Genomic DNA, 18,450 nt, shown 5'->3' with positions numbered 1-18,450 from the left:
CAATTTGTCGTCAGGTCACCTGACCTAACCTAAATGGTCCTCAATTTTCTGCTTGCCCCTTTCATTTCCCTTTTTAAAAAAATGTTTATTTTTGAGACAGAGAGAGAGAGACAGAGAGAGAGAGCAGGAGAGGGGCGGGGGGGGGGGGCAGAGGATCAACAGTGGGCTTCGTGCTAACAGCACATAGCCTGGTGTGGGGCTCAAAACCGTGAACTGTGAGATCATGACCTGAGCGGAAGTTGGATGCTGAGCCACCCAGGCGCTCCGCCCCTTCGATTTTCTGAGCTTTCCTTTCTTCTAAGGACTTGCAGTATAATGGCCCCCAACTGCTCTTCAGACTGTCAGGCCCAGAGTGGGTGGAGAGACCCCAGTGATCAAAGGGAGCCCCAGATAGGGATGGACTCGCCTCCAGAAATGGGCCTTGGGATCTTCCTCTCCTCTGGTACTTCTTGCAGAAAGGAGCCAGGGCTGAAGTGGAGAAGAGACAGCTTAGAGGGGGATACACTGATTGGTTGGCCGAGGGGAGCGGGGAGTCCTTGGGGAGGTGGTGGTTACTGGTGTTTTCAGAGGTGAGGTGGCGGCATCTTGAGCAACTTCCTTTCTTCCAGAATTTTCCCAAAGAGCTTGGCTGCCTCCAGGGCACAGCCCCAGTGGATAGTGAGCCCGTAGCCTCCATGGCCATAGTTGTGGATGACCTGGGAGAGGTAAGAGAGACGGGAGCCCCGTGCATCCTGGAAGACTCGGGAGCTTCCTGCAGAGTTCTGGGTGAAGCCAGAGGGCGGCAGGGGGCCTCTCAGCTCCCTGGAGGGATGGTGGGGCCCCAGGAACACCAGTAAAGTGACTGGGGAACTGGAGGGTCGACATCCTACGTTCTCTTTTGCTTAGGAGATGGACCTGCTTTAGGCACTCAGCACAGGAAATGTAGAATCATCTAGAACTTGAGGTCAGGGATTCCCCTCTCCCAAATTGTTTGAAGTTCCCTACATCACCTTTCTCGTCCGCATCCTGCTCCGGAATGCCAAACCTCCTGTATTAATAGACAGACTCTTCTACCTATCTCGGGGGTTGGGGGAGGGGAAGATAAGTGGGGCCAACATATGGGTGGACTCTGGTTAGCATGCTAATTCATCCTAGGGACAGAGGCAAGACCCCTGGGGACTTTTTTAAAGCCAAAATCATTGGCAGGGAGTTTGACTCTATACGTGACGCTTTCCTCTGTATGTGTGCACATGTGCACGCAAGCACGCACACACACACACGCGCGCACACACACACATGCACAAAGGTGCACACCACATGCCCGCGATAAGGGAGGAAGGATGACCTATCTACCTAAGGAGGATTCTTTTCCTTTGGGGACCCCAGCTACTCAGGTCAGTTCCTTCAGCCCAGGACAACTTCTGCCGCCTCAATAAAGCCCAGTTCCTACCTCATAAGAAGGAACGTCAAAGAGGGACCCCAGAGAGATGATGGGGCAGCCACAAATGGGCATCTGAGAAACGGCGCTGGAGTCAAACTCAAACCACATCCCAGCCGTGCCCCGTGCTAGCTGTCTGATTTAGGCAGATGACTCTACCTGCCAGACCCCCCCGATTTCCTCATCTGAAGCATGGGAGAAACAGTCCCTGTCCCCAAGGGCTGTAGAGGAGATTCAGTAAGGTGGTTCGTGTCATGAGCACAAAGCAGGCTCAGTAAGTACCCACTTCCCTTCTACTCGGCCACAGGCTTTGACACCCTGAGGCACACCGCCCTCTATGCAACCTTCGGCAGGTCCTTTCCCATCACTGAGCCTCAGTTTCTTTATAGAGGAGGGGATGTCAGCCAGTGTTGTTCTTTCCTGGCAGCAGGCTGTGTGGAGCCAGATGTCAGGCAAGACTGGAAATGCCAGAGCCCCCTTACGGGTAAGGGAGGCCCTTGCTTTCCTCATCAGGAGAGCATACCTCTGTGTTTGAAGATGCAAAACGAAGCTGTTCTCTTTCTAGCCGAATCTGCGGGCGTACTGGCCGGAGGCCAGTCAACTCAGCAACAATTTTTGCATCCTGGAAAAAAAAAGTGTTAGTAATTCATCTCCAGATATTTTTTTTTTTTCTGCTGCCATTTTTAGATGGTAGGGTTAGCTCTTGGAACCTCATTATCATCACCACCACCACCATCACCACGATGTCACCGGCCACCCCCTCCTCACCATCATTATCACCATCCTGAGCATATTCATTACCAGTCAAGACCACCATCACTTCCGCCCCACCCTCGTCAATATCACGTTTGTCACTGCTATCATCAGGCAGATGTAAACACTGAGATCCCTACAGCGGATACATCTGCTCCTTGTGAAGACAGACGAAGGTGGTTCTAGGGAAGTCCCCACAGAAGACAGCCACTCTTAGCCACAGACGGGTGTCAGCAGCTCACAGCAGGACTTCCTTGTACATTATCAAATTCGGGTGTCTTCCACGGTCCCTCGTTAGAAGAAGTTTGCCCAGTTATCCCAGTGGGAGGTATCTTCCCATACTCAAGGGGTCTCATGGTCGAGCTGCCCAGACCCGAGTCTGCCAGGACCCCTCCCACCTTACCTGCAGTGTGGGCTCCAGTCTGCAGCAGCCTTCCCAGATGGTGTTGTGGTCCTGGATGTTGTTTACCTCGCTCCAGTTCCCCAGCTGAAAGATGCCTCCAAGAGTCACTGCCTGGATCCTAGATAAAAGTGAAGGGCGTCGGGGCGCCTGGGTGGCGCAGTCGGTTAAGCGTCCGACTTCAGCCAGGTCACGATCTCGCGGTCCGTGAGTTCGAGCCCCGCGTCAGGCTCTGGGCTGATGGCTCAGAGCCTGGAGCCTGTTTCCGATTCTGTGTCTCCCTCTCTCTCTGCCCCTCCCCCGTTCATGCTCTGTCTCTCTCTGTCCCAAAAATTAAAAAAAAAAAAAAAAAAAAAAGTGAAGGGCGTCAATGATGAGGGGAAATGAAGCCTTTGAGGTTAATGGGGGCCATGGGCATGCTCACCCTTACAACCATCTCTCCCTACATCCCCGCCGCCATCCACACCGTCAACACCACTGCAATTGCCCCTGGCATCACCACCCACCAGCATCTCTGCCGTCACCACCAATGTCACTGTCAACATCGTCACCTCTTCCGGTGCACAACGCGGTGATTATAGTTAGCGATCCCGTATTATAGACTTTAAAGTTGCTGAAAGAGTAAGCCATAACATTCTCACTACGCACAGGGAAGATGTAATTGTGGGACCTGATGGGCGTGTCAGCTAACCTTACTGGGGTAATCATGTTGTAATACGTGCATATATCAAATCTTCGTGTACATTGTAAGCGTGCACAGTATGTCAGTTATATCTTGATATCATCAAAAATACCAATCACTGCCATCATCACCGACCTCGTCATCCACACCACGCCCCCCCCATTAATGTCAGCACCTGACCATCCTTGTCCCAGTCACCACCCCCAGGAAGTGGCTTCCCCATCAGTGACAACGCAGCCACCATCGTCACTAACATCGTCACCTCTCCCCTGAATGTCATCATCACCTTCGACCCATATCCCCTTTCCCACCGGCCCTCTCGTTATTTCCAGTCACACCGCTTCCGGGGTCCCTGCCCTCACACCCACCACCTTCGTCTCCAGTATCCCCACGCCTGTCGTCCAAAAGCTTGTTCAAGATAGAGCCCGGTTAAGGCCGAGTCTTGCCTTCCCAGGGATTTAGTGGCTCGACTTCACTTAGAAAACACTGGGAGAAAAAGCTTTCAGGGACTTGGGGTGGGCAGCATAAAGAAGGCATGAAGGTGCCCCTTGTTCTGTCCTAAGACGTCAGATTCTTACCCTGGGATGATGTACGGGGACTTGTAGATGCCTTTCTCTGGGTCATGGGTGATAATGAAGTGCTTCATCCAAGGGGCATCCACCTGTTGATTGAGGACAGACAAGTCTCATCAGGGGAGCCGGATCACTGGGCTTCCCTGCCCTTCTCCTCTCTGTGCCCAGATGTTCCAACAAGGGTGGCGGAGCCGATTCCCAAGCCCACTCCTGACCCCCCTCTGCCCCGCCTCTGCGCCGACTTCCTTGCTCCTGCGGGAAGAGCCACCCCTGCTCCCTGAAATTTCACACACTCTCGCCTGCATGACCACAGAGAAGCCCAGCACACGTGTGCCGATCCACGTACACATCAGCCCACATCAGGAACACATGTACACTCAACGTGGGCGGGTGTACACACCCACACCCACAAATAGGCACCCTGCACGCATGTGCACACATACACCGTGAGAGGCAACGTGGATGATGTTGACACACACAGGCTCTGAAACCAGGTTGCCTGGGCTCCAATCCCAATCCCACAGCTCACTCCTGTGTGAATTTGTGTGCATATTACTTAATTCCTCCGTGCCTCGTGTTTCCCCATCTGTAAAATAGCAATGGCCATGTGTAGACCCCATCTCAAAGGGTTCTGGTAAGCACTAAATTAAGAACACAATAAAGTGCTCAGGCCTGTACCTAATAACATTCCATAAACGTTTGCTCTTTTCATTATATTAGAAGAATATGCAACTCCCGCGTACGTACAAACACTTACACCCATGCTTTGCCGTATTAAGGAACAATAACAACAACCACCACCAAAGAGAATGTTTGGAGGAATCGTGTTTCTTGGTCCTTCTTGTTTCTTTAAGATGCCAGTTGCCTGAAATCTGCGAGGCTCCTCTAACAGATGTCCCCGATGCATCCTCTATCTTTGGAGAGGAAATAAGCAGGCAGCTACAATCTCTCTATGAAGAAAAGCAGGAAGTTCCATCCCTCATCTTCACACTCACCTTAATGATCTGTCCCCGGCCTGGCTGCAGCAGGGGGTCCGGTTGCAATGACCCAGCCCACACCCCGGTGCAGTTGATAATTACATCGGCACCTCCTCTTGCTACCTGGCAGCGATGAACAGAGCAGGTGGCGTGGGAAGGGGTGAGGGCCCTGGTACCGCTTACTCCCCTCCTTCCCCCTGCCCTTTACCCTGCAGCTCCCTACAGAAAAGCGGGGAGGGGGCTCAGTGAGGAATCCGTGGAACTGCCTCCAAATCTCCACTCTGCCATTTACCCGCTATGTGACCTCAGAAAGGTTCCATCACCTCCTCAGGGCCCAGCTGCCTCCGCTGTAAAGCAGGGCTGGTAATATCTGTTCTTAGGCTGTGCGAGGATCCAATGTGACCCTGGATGTCAAAGTGCTTGGGAAGGAGTACTGTGGAAGGGGGGAACCTTCTTGGAACCTCCCAGAAGAAGTCAGATGCAGAGAGAGTTCTCTTCTTCCTTCTGACTCCTTTTGATTTTCATTCTCTTGCCTCACACTCTGCTAAGGCACTTTCAGAAGGCACGTTGGAGCCCCTGGCTCTGTGCTTGTGTGGGATACTTGACAGCTCAAGGATGTAACCTCATGGGCACCCAAACACCCAGCCCAGCCCGTGACTCCCTTCACAGGTTTGTCGTGGGACACACACATTGGAAGCATTGTTATTGTTCAAGAACCAGTTTTTGCTACACTGGCCTGTGAACTCCTTGGGAATAAGTGCTGTTTCTAAGTCAACATGGATCCCAAGTGCCCAGGAGGGCTCGATCCGGAGGAGGTACTCATTATATAATGCTGGTAGCTGCAGGTACTGAGCACAATTCTAGGTGCTAGGATTGAGTGAAGTCAGACAGCAAAGCTCCTGGCACATAGCCAGTGCCTGATGAGGATAGCTGTTATTGATGGTGGTGTTACTCTGGAGCTGAGTCAGCTGAGAGCCTTGACTTTGCAGAAACATTAACCCTGATTTAGGTAGGAAGCAACCAAGTGTCTGGAATTCAAGAGTGGGGTGCAGCTGATACTGGTAAGAGGCAGCCAGCTCTCTGGGCCTAAAACCCTCCGTGGCTTAGAGGTAGATTAGCCTCCAGTGGCCACCATAATCCCACTGTCCCTTTGTTCCTGCCACCAACATCAAGACAGAATGCTTGAGTCCTTCTGGGATTGAAGAAAGGCCTGGTGACTGGGACAGGCCTCAGGGGATCCCAGGTGCCCAACAAGGAGCCCCCCAGTCCAGCACCAGGAAGCAGAGGCCTCCCCTCCTCACTCCCTCCCATATCCAGCCCCTTCCAGCCCTGCAACTCACCTCCTCAAAAGACTCCACCTTCTTCTGGAAGAATTTCACTCCCCTCTCAGTTAACCTGGGTGATCAGACACATCAAAAAAAAAAAAAAACAAACAAACAAACCCAGGACTCAGTTATTTGTCCCATCTCTCCAAGAGGATGGCATGGCAGATGTTTCCCAAAGAACCTTCTGTCGACATTAGTCCCACAGGTTGCTCCTGGAGAACGTGGCTGTGTTGTCAGGTCAGTTCATGAGCACCTTGATAGACTGGTGGTCTGTGAAATGTCCCTTGGGAAACCTGAGATGGTCCAAGCCCCTGGTCGGGCAGATGGCGATGAAAGAAGGGCCTTGTGGAAGGTCGTACAGTGAGTCAATGATGGGATGGGGACGTAACGTAAGCCCAGGCGTGTTAGCTCAAAACTTAACCCACTACTACTATATTGCTTTATACCATCAAGGAGAGCGAGATGCGGGGTGGAAGCAGGGTTGGACCAATGCTAAACGCCCCTTTGTCAGAAGCAGGGCATGAGGAGGAAGGTGGGCTGGGGACATCCACCCCTCCCTCAAAATGTCCCAGAGGGAAAAATATCTGTCATTGTTAGAGACGCAGTAGAAACATCAAAAGAACAGGAAGGAAATCCTGTGAAAAGTGAAGCATGACTTCAGGACTATTTTATCTACATAATTCCCTCAAGATAGAAAAAGTGGGAAGTTACTGTCTAGGAAGAGGCTAGGCAGGAGTCAGAGGTATCCTAAGGTTAGGAGAGAGAACTACTTTTTTTTTTTTTTTATTGCTTTTTAGTTGTTTCCCAACCTGGCTGATAATTAGAATCACACAAATTTCTAAGCCCCCACTCCAGAGGATCTGATTCAATAGATTTGAAGTGGGGTCCTGAAATCTATATCTTTTAAAAGCTCCCCAGGTCATTTGATAAATGCTCCCATCCATTCTAGATTTTTAAAAATCTTAATAAAACAGTAATATATAGGAAATATGGAATCTTTGTTAAGACGACTATCAATATAAAAATGTCTCTCAAAGCTAGTGTTTGCTAATTTAGAACACTATAAGATTCCTGTTACCATCAGGAACAAGACAGGGACACCCACTATCCCCTGTGTTAGTTACCATTGTTCTGGAGGTACTGACCACAACAGTTAGACAAGAAAAAACATGAGGTATAAAAATAAAAATAAAAAACTTATGTTTTGCGGGTGACGTAAATGTATCTGGAAACCCCAAGAGAATCCATTAAAACTACTCCACAAACGTTATGTATTTTGGGTGAGGTCAACAATAAATATCACATGTAAAGAGCTGCCCAGATGGTTCTGGTGCCCAGTCAGGTGTGGGAACCCTGGTTTTAGTGCACAGGAGTCATCAGAACCAAGGATAGCTCCCACCAAGTCTGAGTTTTCTTTAACATTTGGGGCTGGTCATACAAAGACAAATCCCATGAACAATTGCCTACCACACCCTGGTCCCTGTAAGGTGCTTTCCTAAAACTAAAGTTGAAATTCTCACCTTTCAGTCAGCCACTGTAGATACCTCCTCCCTTCCACAATCAGGCTTGTGTTGAACCAGCCGTAGCTAGAGTAAGAACAGGTAAGAGTGGGAATAAAGAATCAGAATCAGAATCAGAGCTATGTTAGAAGCCTTTCAAATGGAGCTGGGAGCAGTCTCTTTTTTTTGGGGGGGGGGGGTGGCAAGGGGAGAGGCAGGACCACTGAGTGAAGTTCGAACAGGGACTGGTTTTCAGTGCAAGGAAAATTTTTCTATCAGAAAATCCATCCCACAGGTGTGTTGTTTTGAAGGGGCACATGAACTCCAATATTTACAGCAGCACTATCGACAATAGCCAAAGTATGGAAAGAGCCCCAATGTCCACTGACAGATGAATGGATAAAGAAGATGTGGTGTGTGTGTGTGTGTGTGTGTGTGTGTGTATGTATGTGTATATATATATATATATATATGTGTGTGTGTATATATATATATATATATACACACATGAACAGTGGAGTATTGTGGAGTATTACTCGGCAATCAAAAAGAATGAAATCTTGCCATTTGCAACAACGTGGATGGAACTAGAGTGTATTAGGCTAAGTGAAATTAGTCAGAGAAAGACAAATATCACATGACTTCACTTATATGTGGAATTTAGGATACCAAACAGACGAACATAAGGGAAGGGAAGCAAAAATAATATAAAAGCAGGGAGGGGAACAAAACATAAGAGACTCTTAAATATAGACAATAAACGGTTGCTGGAGGGGTTATGGGTGGGGGGGTGGGCTGAATGGGCAAGAGGCATTAAGGAAGACACTTGGGATGAGCATCGGGTGTTATATGTAGGGGATGAATCACTGGGTTTTACTCCTGAAATCATTATTGTACTATATGCTGACTAGCCTGGATGTAAATTAAAAAACAAAACAAAACAGGGGCGCCTGGGTGGCTCAGTCAGTTAAGCGTCCAACTTCCACTCAGGTCATGATCTCGCGGTTTGTGGGTTTGAGCCCCGCCTCGGGCTCTGTGCTATCAGCTCGGAGCCTGGAGCCTGCTTTGGATTCTGTGTCTCCCTCTCTCACTGCCCCTCCCCTGTTCATGCTCTCTTTCTCTCAGATAAATAAATAAATATTTTAAAAATTAAAAAAAAAAAAATAGATAAAAATTTTTTTAAAAGTCCATCCCTGACATTAGAGTGCGCAAGTGGAGATTGGACATGCCTTTTTAGAGGGGATTTAGGCATGGGGTGGGGTGAGGGGAGGACCAAAGAGACACTATGCTTCAAGGAAAGGAACAGAGGTGTTGGGGGTCACGCAGACTGGGTCGGAATCCCATTTTGGTCATTTGGCTGTGTGACCTTGGGAAGCCGTTTAGACTCTCTGAAGCTCCGTTTCCTCATCTAGAAAAGAGGGTGGCGATAGGGAGCTTCAGGGCTTCAGTTCTGTGACTCCATATCCTCCACCGCCCCAGCCCAGGGCCCCGTTGAGGGGGTGGCTTCTCCAATAGAGCTGGACAGAGCACCAGGAGTCTCTGGTGCCGGTGGCCGTTGGCCTGGGGTGGGACAGGAAACTTGGTGTCTCCATCTTTCGCTGCCTCCTGGACGGATCCGTCTGAATCGTGGGACCGTAGCCCCTTCGCCCATGACAATAACCTCACCTGTAATCAGGGAACATGTCCAGGTCTCTGGGAGTCAGCGTCCGAAATCCCAGAACTGTGTTCTTCCACGAGGGATCCTGCCGAGGAAGGAGAGAAGGAGGCACAGGGATGCGTGAAAGTCAATAAAAACGGTAACAAAACTTAAACGACGCGTACCGCGTGGAAGGTGCACTTCGAAGCATTTTATTTATCCCACTCCCTTTAATATCCCCAGCAATCCACGGAGGCAGATACTATTCTCATCTCCGTTTTCACAGATGGGCCAGTTGAGGCTTCAGGAGGTGAAGTAACTTGTCTAAAGTCACACAGCTAATAAATGATTGACCTGAGGTTTGAACCAATGATACAGTTAGGCTCCAGAGTCCATGGTCTTAACCGTGACACTATACAAAGGAAAGGGGAGCGTGAGGCTGAGGGCAAGTGATAGGGTAAGAGTCAGAAATAAGAGAGAAAAAGAAGGTGACAGGGTTCCCAAGGGGTGAGAGTGCGAGGCAATAGAGAATAGGGTCAGACAACTTGGTGGAGGCTTGGGCCTGACTACAGACCACCTTGAATTCTCTGAGACTCCATTTTCTTGTCCGTGAAATGGAGTCAGTAATCACGCTTGGTCCCACAGAAGGTAACAGACAATGCAGGTAATGCCCTTAGCTCGGTGCTAAACATTGACTAAGCCTTAGAGAGCTGGCCTGGGGTTCCGGGCATCCAGCCAGACTCCCCTCTTCAAGCAACCTGAGGACATCCCCCAAGGCTGTGCCCTTCTTAGCACATTGGGCACCACGGGGGTCACAGAGGGCCTGGGTTCAAATCCCAGTTCTGCCACTTTGGTTCTCTGACTTTGAGCAAGTTACTGCTCCATTCCCCCGAGCCTCTATTTTATCATCTGTGAAAAGAAGCCAATGCTAGTGCTGACTTGCCGGTGATAATGAGAATGAAAGCAGCCACTAGTTGTAACGTAATTAGGACACGGCCTGGTACATAAAATGCGCCTCAGAAGTTTGCGCCACGCTGAGTGTTTTAATCTATCTTAGTGAAAAGTCCTGGGACCTCCAGGGACCCAGGAAGCCTTGCGGCTGCCACGTGAAATCACCACCACTACAAGACGTGTCTGGGTTTGACTCAACCAGAGACCAGGTCCCCTGCGTCATCCGAAAATTCTTTGGTCTCTGCCAATTTAAGAGCCAAATTGGAACCAGAAATAATTTTAAAGCAAAAAGAGAATTTGAAGTAAACCTGATTTGAATGCAAGAGCTGGTCCACCTACAAGGCTCAAAGTAACTCCCTGACTTGGGTCCCCAGCCCTGGTCTGTGATCGAGGCTCTGCCCCATGGTCGAGGACTCCTCACTCACCGGAATAGCTTCATGGAAGAGGTTGTAGCCTGAGACGAGGGCCAGGCCCATGTTTGCGGCGTTGGGAGAATGGACGCGGCTCAGGAGATAGTCGAAGGTCTGCTGGTTCCAATCCCTGGAAGGATCCCCCAGAGTCTTGGTCACCTAATACCCTGAGCTGGACAAGAAAACTCTGAGGCTTGGCTTGTGTGGGGTTATGCTCATGCTGGTGGAGATATGTCCAAATCCAGAAATCTAGCCTGTTCGCTCCTGCAAGCGTCCCAAATGCCTAAGGGGTTTTCCCCATCCCCAGACTTTCTAGTATTTCCCCATTCATAGGAAAGAGAAGGAAGGAACCATCTGGGGCCCACCTTGGGCCTGGGCTCGTGTAGCTGTGAGTTTAAAAGAAGGCTTTGGGGACGCCCAGGTGGCTCGGTCGGTTAAGCGTCCGACTCTCGATCATGATCTCACGTTTCCTGGGTTCGAGCCCCGTGTTGGGGTCCGCACTGACAGTGTGGAGCCTGCTTGGGATTCTATCTCCCTCTCTCTCTGCTCCTCCCCTGCTCTCTCTCTAACTCACTCCCTCAAAATAGATAAATAAACACTTAAAAAATAATAATAAACGAAGGCTTTGACCTGCTTGAGGCCTTCGAGCCCCACAGTTCAGGCTCACTCTGAGCACCCCCCACGTAAATGCCGACAGTAGACTGTGGCTCGTGGCTCCCAGACATTTTCCTTCTCTTCTTCGTGGGCACAGAGCCCAGGTACACCTCCCGGACTCCCGTGCAGCCAGCGTGGCTGTGTGGCTGCGTTCTGGCCAATGGACTGCACGTGCGGTCCTTATGCTGTGCTCCTTCTGGAAGCACGGTGCACTGACGTCAGAAGGCACAGTGGCCACGTCAGAAGCCACAGAGAAGGACAGCAGAGCTATGAGATGCAAGGAGCCTGGGCCCCTGAATTGCCACCCACTGATCAGGAGCGTTGGTTTTGGAATGTACGGGAGAATGTAACTTCGGTCTGAGTTGTTACGTACTTGTGGATTTCTGAAGCTGCCAGCAGTTTGCAGTTTCTAAACAGACATGATAACCTTTGCAACGTCCTTGTTAAACCTGAGCATCCATCCACCCACCGACAAGTACTCCTGATCCAGAGGTTCCTCCAAAAGTTAAAAATAGAACCACCCTATGAGCCAGTAATCACACTACTGGGTATTTACCCAGAGACTACAAAAACACTAATTCAAATGGGTACATGCGTCCTGATGTTCATGGCAGCATTATTTGCAATCGCCAAGATATGGAAGCGGTCCCAGTGCCCATCGGTTGATGAATGGATAAAGAAGATGTGGTCTATATATACACAGTGGAATATTACTCAGCCATAAACAAGAACGAAGTCTTGCCGTTTGTGACGACACGGATGGAGCTAGAGAGTATTATGCTAAGTGAAATACATCAGAGAAAGACAAATACAATACGATTCCACTCATATGTGGAATTTAAGAAACCAAACAAGTGAGCAAAGAGGGAAAAAGAGAGAGAGAGAGAGAGACAACCCAAAAAACAGACTCCTGACTGTGGAGATTACGCTGATGGTTGCCAGACAGGAGGGGTGGGTGGGGGGTGGGGGAAAGAGGTGATGGGGGTTAAGGAGCAAGCTTGTTGTGACAGGTGCCACCTATTGTATGAAAGTGTTGAATTACTATGTCATACACCTGAAACTAATGTGACACTGCATTTTAACTACCTGGAATTAAAATAAAAAACTAAAATAAAATATATAAAATAATATAATAATTATAAAAATTATTAATTATGATAATTTTGATTAATATAATTTTAATACAATTTAATATAATTTTAATATAATATATAATTTTAATTAATATAACTTTAATTATAATAAAAATAAAATAAATAAAAAACCCCGCTAAATAAAAATGACTAGTAAGTGTCACAATGGGCAAATTCAGGAGAAACAGATCTATAACCTATTAAATATAGCCAAGAGACTATTAAAGATAGCAATTAGAATGAGTTCAAAAGAATTGAAAGTCCCCCTTATGAATTTATATATGGAAGAAAATATGTGTCTGAGGGCAAAATTGTTCCCTACAGCACTCAACATCAAAAACTTTAGTGAATTTTGTCCTTCTTTGCAACTATTGCTGGGATTTTTGAAGGCTCTGTTTTCTGTTAGCCACTGGGGAAATCAGATGAAAGTGACCTTTAAAATTTTTTTAATGTTTTTTTTATTTGCTTTTGAGACAGACAGAGACAGAGTGTGAGCAGGGGAGGGGCAGAGAGAGAGAAAGAGACACAGAATCCGAAGCAGGCTCCAGGCTCGGAGCCGTCAGCACAGAGCCCGACGTGGGGCTCGAACCCACGAACTGGGAGATCATGACCTGAGCCGAAGTCAGACGCTCAACCGACTGACCCACCCAGGCGACCCTGGATGAAAATGACCTTTAAATAAATAATTATAAACTAGGGGGGAAAAACCCCAAAAGTATTCCTGATCACATGGATCACGTGAGGAATGGAGGAAATCCTCCATTGGGCACACAGTAGGGCTTAATGCTTATTAGTATTTTCTTCCAAGTCTTGACAAGGAGCTTGTTCTCGGTGACGGGAACCCGGAGCATCCCCTCATCAGAGTCAGCCCCTCCAGTCCCCGGGCCAGTCTCTGGGACCCTCACTCACGCCTCCTGTGGGTTTCTGGGGTCCGAGAGGTAGGGCTGACAGAGGCCGGCCGCCACGTCGGTGTTGGTGAGCGGGGTGAAGCGATCGGCGTAGACCCTCATGTCCAGGGATGGCAGGACTGATCGGTAGCGCTCGTGGATGCAGAGGGCGGTGGACAGCCCGATGACACCCGCTCCGATCACTACCACGCGCATCGTGCCGGCCTGCGGGACGGAAGGGTTGAAGTGTGCCGTTACCGCCATCACCACTATCCCCTGAAAGCTTAGAAAGTGCCAGATACCGCCAAGCCCCTTCTGTACCCGGCCCTCTTGATGACCCTCACGAACGAACTGGAACAAAATTGAAACACAGAGAGGCCAAGCAACTTGCCCCAGGTCACACAGCGGGGAAGGGATGCCGCTCTGGCTGGGGAGCCTCCCCGGATACCCTGCCCCAGCCCGGGGACATAAACAGGACAGAGCAGAGGGCCTGGCTGCGGGCTGGGAGTCTAGCCATCGGACAACGGGCTCTAGCTTCAAGTCTCGTACCTCAACTCTGCCACCTACTGGTCATTCACGGTGAAATGAGACTTCAACTTCTGATAAATGGGAAAAACAACCCCTAGCTTGGACAGTACATGGGAGATTCAACAAGATGGCCAATGTAAAAACCCTTAACACAGGGTCAGGCGCAAAAGAAGTGATTTTACTGACTTTTGTGGGACACCTACGGTGTGCCAGCCCCGGTACTAAATGCTTCCCATGCATCATTTCTTCTAAGTCTCCCCACATTCTTCAGAGGCAGGGGCTGGTGTTGTTGGCCTCGTTGGCTGGATGAGGAAAGGAGGCTCAGAGAGGTGCGGTAAGTTGCCTGAGGTCACACAGCCAGGAAGGGGTGCTGTCGGGATTCAATTTCGATCCAAGCAAACTCAACACCGACTTCCCGCACACCCACCGGGCACCGAGCTGGCGGCTAGCGGGGTGTAATGTCTGGCTTTCGAACTCAGATCTTGCAGTACACACACTCAGCCAGGGCCGGCCTTGGGGGCTGGGCTGGCTGCGTCCTCAGAAGTTTAAAAGGCCCAGCAGCTTTTGACCTTGAAGCTGCTTGGGCCCAGCACAGCAGGGAAATACTGTGTCCGCTCCTGCTGGGGCAGAACAAGAGGACTTTTTGTGTCCGGAAGGGCCAAGTTCAACTTTCCCTCCTCTACACTCACAGCCCTCCTCCCTCAGACCAAGCCTCCTGGCAACCCCGTGGCCCTGATCCGCAGGACATTCTCAATATGGCCTAGTTTTGTAAAGGGGAAAAACGGCTCCAGCCCACAAGAACTGGACTCCGTCGGGGTTTCAGCAGCCAAGTTGGAGATAAAACCACAAAACGGAAAGGCATTGCTCCTCTGGGCCATTCCCCTTCCGGCTGCAAGGCTCGGTTACAGGGGCCGACCCTCTTGGGGATTCCTAGCCTCCTCCCACCCCTCCTCCCCCACACTTTGCCTCAGGAGAGTCAATCTCCTCGTCTTTAAAATAAGAGTCACCCTGACCTCGCCAGGTCATCCTGAAAATTAAACCACTAGCCTGCCGGAGGCTCCTAGTACGGCACCTGGCACAGAGTAGGCCCTCAATACGTAGTGACCCCCTTCTGTCCCCCAGCGCCTTGAACATGACAACAGAAAGAACACTGGGGAAAGGAGTAGAGGAAGAAGGGCGAATCAGATCTGGCTTTAGTTCTGACTCTCTGTGTGGCCTTGGCCAACTTCCTTCCCCTCTCTGGGCCTTCTGACTCTCTCTGCAATAACTCCGTAGAGTTGCCCGCTTTTGTGCACTAACAATAAGAAGGCACAGCACAGGGGGGGGCGGCAGTAACAGCTCAGGCTGGGGGGCAGACGTACTAGGCTCACAGCCTGGCTCGGGCGCACCCCAGCTGTGTGGCCGTGGGCAAGTCGCTTAACTTAACTGAGCACGGGTGATCGAAGTCCCAGTTTCCCAGGACTGAGGGTATCCCCAGGATGTGGGCCTTGAGTGCTAAAACCAGGAGAGTCCTGGGCCAGACCGGAATGAGTTGGTCACGCTGACTTAAGTCTCTGTTTCCTCTTCTATAAACTGTTCAGGGTTAACAAAGCTCCCTGCCTATAGTCTCCCCACCAGAATATCAGCTCCGGGAGGGCGGGGACTTTTATCTACTGCTCTACCCACTGGGGAGCTCATAAAATGACAGCAGTGACTGTCACCCAGTTTAAAGGTGAGGGAGCTGAGGCCAGAGAGAGCAAGGTAAATTATTTGAGATCATAACAAGATTTGGAGGAAAGGTGGGGTATGAACCCAACTCTGCCTTTTCCGGGGCCTGGTTTTTTTTTGTTTTTTTTGTTTTTTTTTTCGTCATCTCATCACCTAGAAAACCAGCAAAGGCTGGAGGAAAAGAGGAGTTGCTTATATAATAGAAGTGGTAAAGCGTGAGAAGGAGAGTGTGAAAACCCCCCAGAGGTCTCTGGGCAAGAAGAAAGAGGCTTTGCACCAAAGCAGAGCTGGGATTCGGCATGTCTCCTATAACCAGGCTGTTCAGGTGTGTCAAAGACTCTGGTTAGGAGCAGGGGCACATGCCCCAAAGAAGAGCATGAAGGGGCTCCTGGGTGGCTCAGTCAGTTAAGCTTCTGACTTCAGCTCAGGTCACCATCTCACAGTTTGTGAGTTCGAGCCCCGCATCCGGCCCTGTGCTGACGGCTCAGAGCCTGGAGCCTGCTTTGGATTCTGTGTCTCCCTCTCTCTCTGCCCCTCCCCTGCTTGCACTCTGTCTCTGAAAATAAATAAAGGTTAAAAAAAAAAAAAAAAGCATGAGGGAGACCCAGAGCAACGTCTCAAACCAAATGGCCGAGAGAAAGACAGGTAAGTAACATTGTTGGACTCAGTTTCTCCAGAGTGTCAAATTCTAAAAAGGAGTTAGACATTGTTACACAGATGGGGAAAGGGAGGCGCGGAAAAAGAGGAGAGACTCAACCAAAATGACACATTTGTGACAAAAGGGTTCGTGGGGGTCTTGGGGTGAAAAGAGCTCTGTAAAAGGCAAGAATAGGTCGAGTCAGGAAAAGAGCTGGCAACACAGAGATCCAACAAGAGCATTGCTGGCATGCGACTGTCACGGCGCTAAGAACTTCACACACTGTATCTGTTTTCAGCTCCTAACAACCCTCAAGGTTATCCTTCTGCCCGTTTGACAGATGAAGCAAGTAAGGCTCAGACACCCAGCTGGCGAGACGCAAAGCCCAGCGCAGCCTGACTCACACAAGTCCACGTCCCTGAGCACCAGGCACACCGGGCTGGCAAATCACACTATTTGGAAAATCTGAGGGCTAAGCAGGTGAGAAATAAACAGCCGATATTTCAGGGTCCCGCACCGAAAAACAAAAAAAAACGTAAAATAAAACGTTTGTAGGCATTTTTAGCGTGTCGCTGGCAGGCGTCGAATTGAGAAGGGAAAACGTGTTCCCGAAGCCAATCCTCTTGAACTACGTGAATCCAATCTGATGCTGATTAGAGCCCCTGTGTGCATGTGTGTGTGTGTGTTAAAGTGCAGTGTAAATGCAGGAGGTTCTCTTGAGAAGCAGGAGCTAGACTGCAGGATTTGACAGCCCCAGCCCCAGGTAAAATCAATAATGCATGGGGCTAATGAAGTTTTAGACTCCCATGCACACAGGTCGATTACTAAGTCAACCATTTGCTCGTTGTTGCTTGTGTTTCTATTAGCACTGCCTTTCTCCAGGGTCTTGTACCATCCCTTCAACCGATCATGCTTGGAGTGTGCATCCAGGAAGATGCTGAGGTTCTTACATCTATCTGTGTGTGTGTGTGTGTGTGTGTGTAATTATAACGTCTCCGTAAGTGTGCAGCAGGAAGGGAATTTTGGGTCTCTGCCGCTCACCACATACGTGTGGATTTAGTACCGACATCCTCTTACTTAATCCTCTCAATTGGGAGGTTCTACAGACACGGGACTGAGGTTCAGGGAGAGGAAGTCACTCTCCCAGCGTCACGCGAACGGTGTGGGACAGCGCTGGGACCTGGAGCCTGTTCTAGCTGAGTTTTCTCTGCCATGCGGTGTAACGATTAGGGAGCAGGCAGGAAGTTAGCACCTGACGCTTTCTGCTTGTTTTTCAGTCTTGGTACGTGTTGGCTTATAACCCTCCTTGTCCCTAGAAAGGAATTTGGGCCAGCTTGGGCCTCTGATTGCTATTTGCATCTACCAAAAAAAAAAAAAAAAGGAAAGACTTCTAAAACAAATCAACAGGTCACAGACAAGGTATTTGAATAAACATAATCGGGTTGTGCCCTATGGCTACTTCTTAGGAAGCTGACATTTTCACAACTGATCTTGAAAATGGAATGGATTCTATAAATGCTTGATAACCGGGCTATCGGCTCCCTGCCCCCAAATAATAATTACCGTTTATTGAGTACTTGCTATGTGCCCAGTCCGTGCTCAGTACGTTCTGTTCATCACCTCTTTTGATACTCAAGTTAACCCCGTAAGAGGTGATTATGATCCCTGTCTTCCGGATGAGGGAAAGGAAGTCTGGAGAGGCGAAGGCACCTGCCTGCGTTCCTGCCTTGGCTCCAGGGCTGTTACCTGCCTTGGGCTCTAATGTGGAGCCTTCTTAACGCCCGGAGGACCTTGGGTCCTGGTGCACCGCCGCCCCCACTCACCTGGATTGCCAGACTTCTGAAGAAAGGAGACAGCTGGGCGCAGGATTTTACCTCCTGAGAGGAGTCTCCTGATCCTGAGGCGTCCTGTCCTCAGCCCTCTGCCCGCCAACGGGGACTGAAGCTCAGGGTCAAAGTCTGGACTTGTGGACAGGACACAGCGAGGGGTAGGGCTTGGCGCTGTTGCTTCTCACAGGCTGGGAGACTCCCCTCCCCTCCCCTCCTTCTGGTCCCTGAAAAGTTGCCTGACTTTTCTGGCCGATCCCAAGCCCCTGCGGACAGCCCTCGGTGGGGAGGGAGGGCGGCAGGGCTGATGGGGACAAGGAGGTCTGTCTCCTGGGCCAGCTGGAGACGATCCTCTTTCTTCCCTCTTCCTGCTGCCACCCTGGGGGAGGGGAAGGTTGTTCCCTGAGCCGCTGTGGGCCTGGTCAGCCTGGGAGCCCTGCGGGGAGGCCAGAGATA

The 18,450-nt window shown here is 50.0% G+C and overlaps 1 protein-coding gene across 2 annotated transcripts; it reads right to left on the bottom strand.

The window, feature by feature from the left end:
- Positions 1 to 292: 292 nt before the first annotated feature.
- Positions 293 to 18,181, bottom strand: DAO (D-amino acid oxidase). Of its 2 annotated transcripts, XM_043557822.1 has the most exons (13): positions 17,992 to 18,181; positions 13,319 to 13,521; positions 10,638 to 10,752; positions 9,291 to 9,367; positions 7,647 to 7,712; positions 6,142 to 6,196; positions 4,820 to 4,924; positions 4,582 to 4,738; positions 4,268 to 4,410; positions 3,831 to 3,913; positions 2,574 to 2,691; positions 1,941 to 2,039; positions 293 to 695 (listed from the first exon to the last, which is right to left on the bottom strand). In XM_043557822.1, the coding sequence occupies exons 2-13, from the start codon at positions 13,510 to 13,512 to the stop codon at positions 564 to 566; spliced, it is 1,344 nt and encodes a 447-aa protein (XP_043413757.1). In that variant the 5' UTR covers positions 13,513 to 13,521; positions 17,992 to 18,181; the 3' UTR covers positions 293 to 563. The 2 variants fall into 2 exon arrangements, with proteins under 2 accessions (XP_043413757.1, XP_043413758.1); XM_043557823.1 differs by lacking the exons at positions 4,268 to 4,410; positions 4,582 to 4,738 and having other exon boundaries at positions 17,992 to 18,156.
- Positions 18,182 to 18,450: the final 269 nt, after the last annotated feature.

Source organism: Prionailurus bengalensis, chromosome D3, assembly GCF_016509475.1.
Source record: "Prionailurus bengalensis isolate Pbe53 chromosome D3, Fcat_Pben_1.1_paternal_pri, whole genome shotgun sequence".
In the NCBI taxonomy this organism is placed as follows: domain Eukaryota; kingdom Metazoa; phylum Chordata; class Mammalia; order Carnivora; family Felidae; genus Prionailurus; species Prionailurus bengalensis.
Note: the sequence above shows the minus strand (reverse complement) of the source record. Positions and strands in the feature narration are given on the sequence as shown.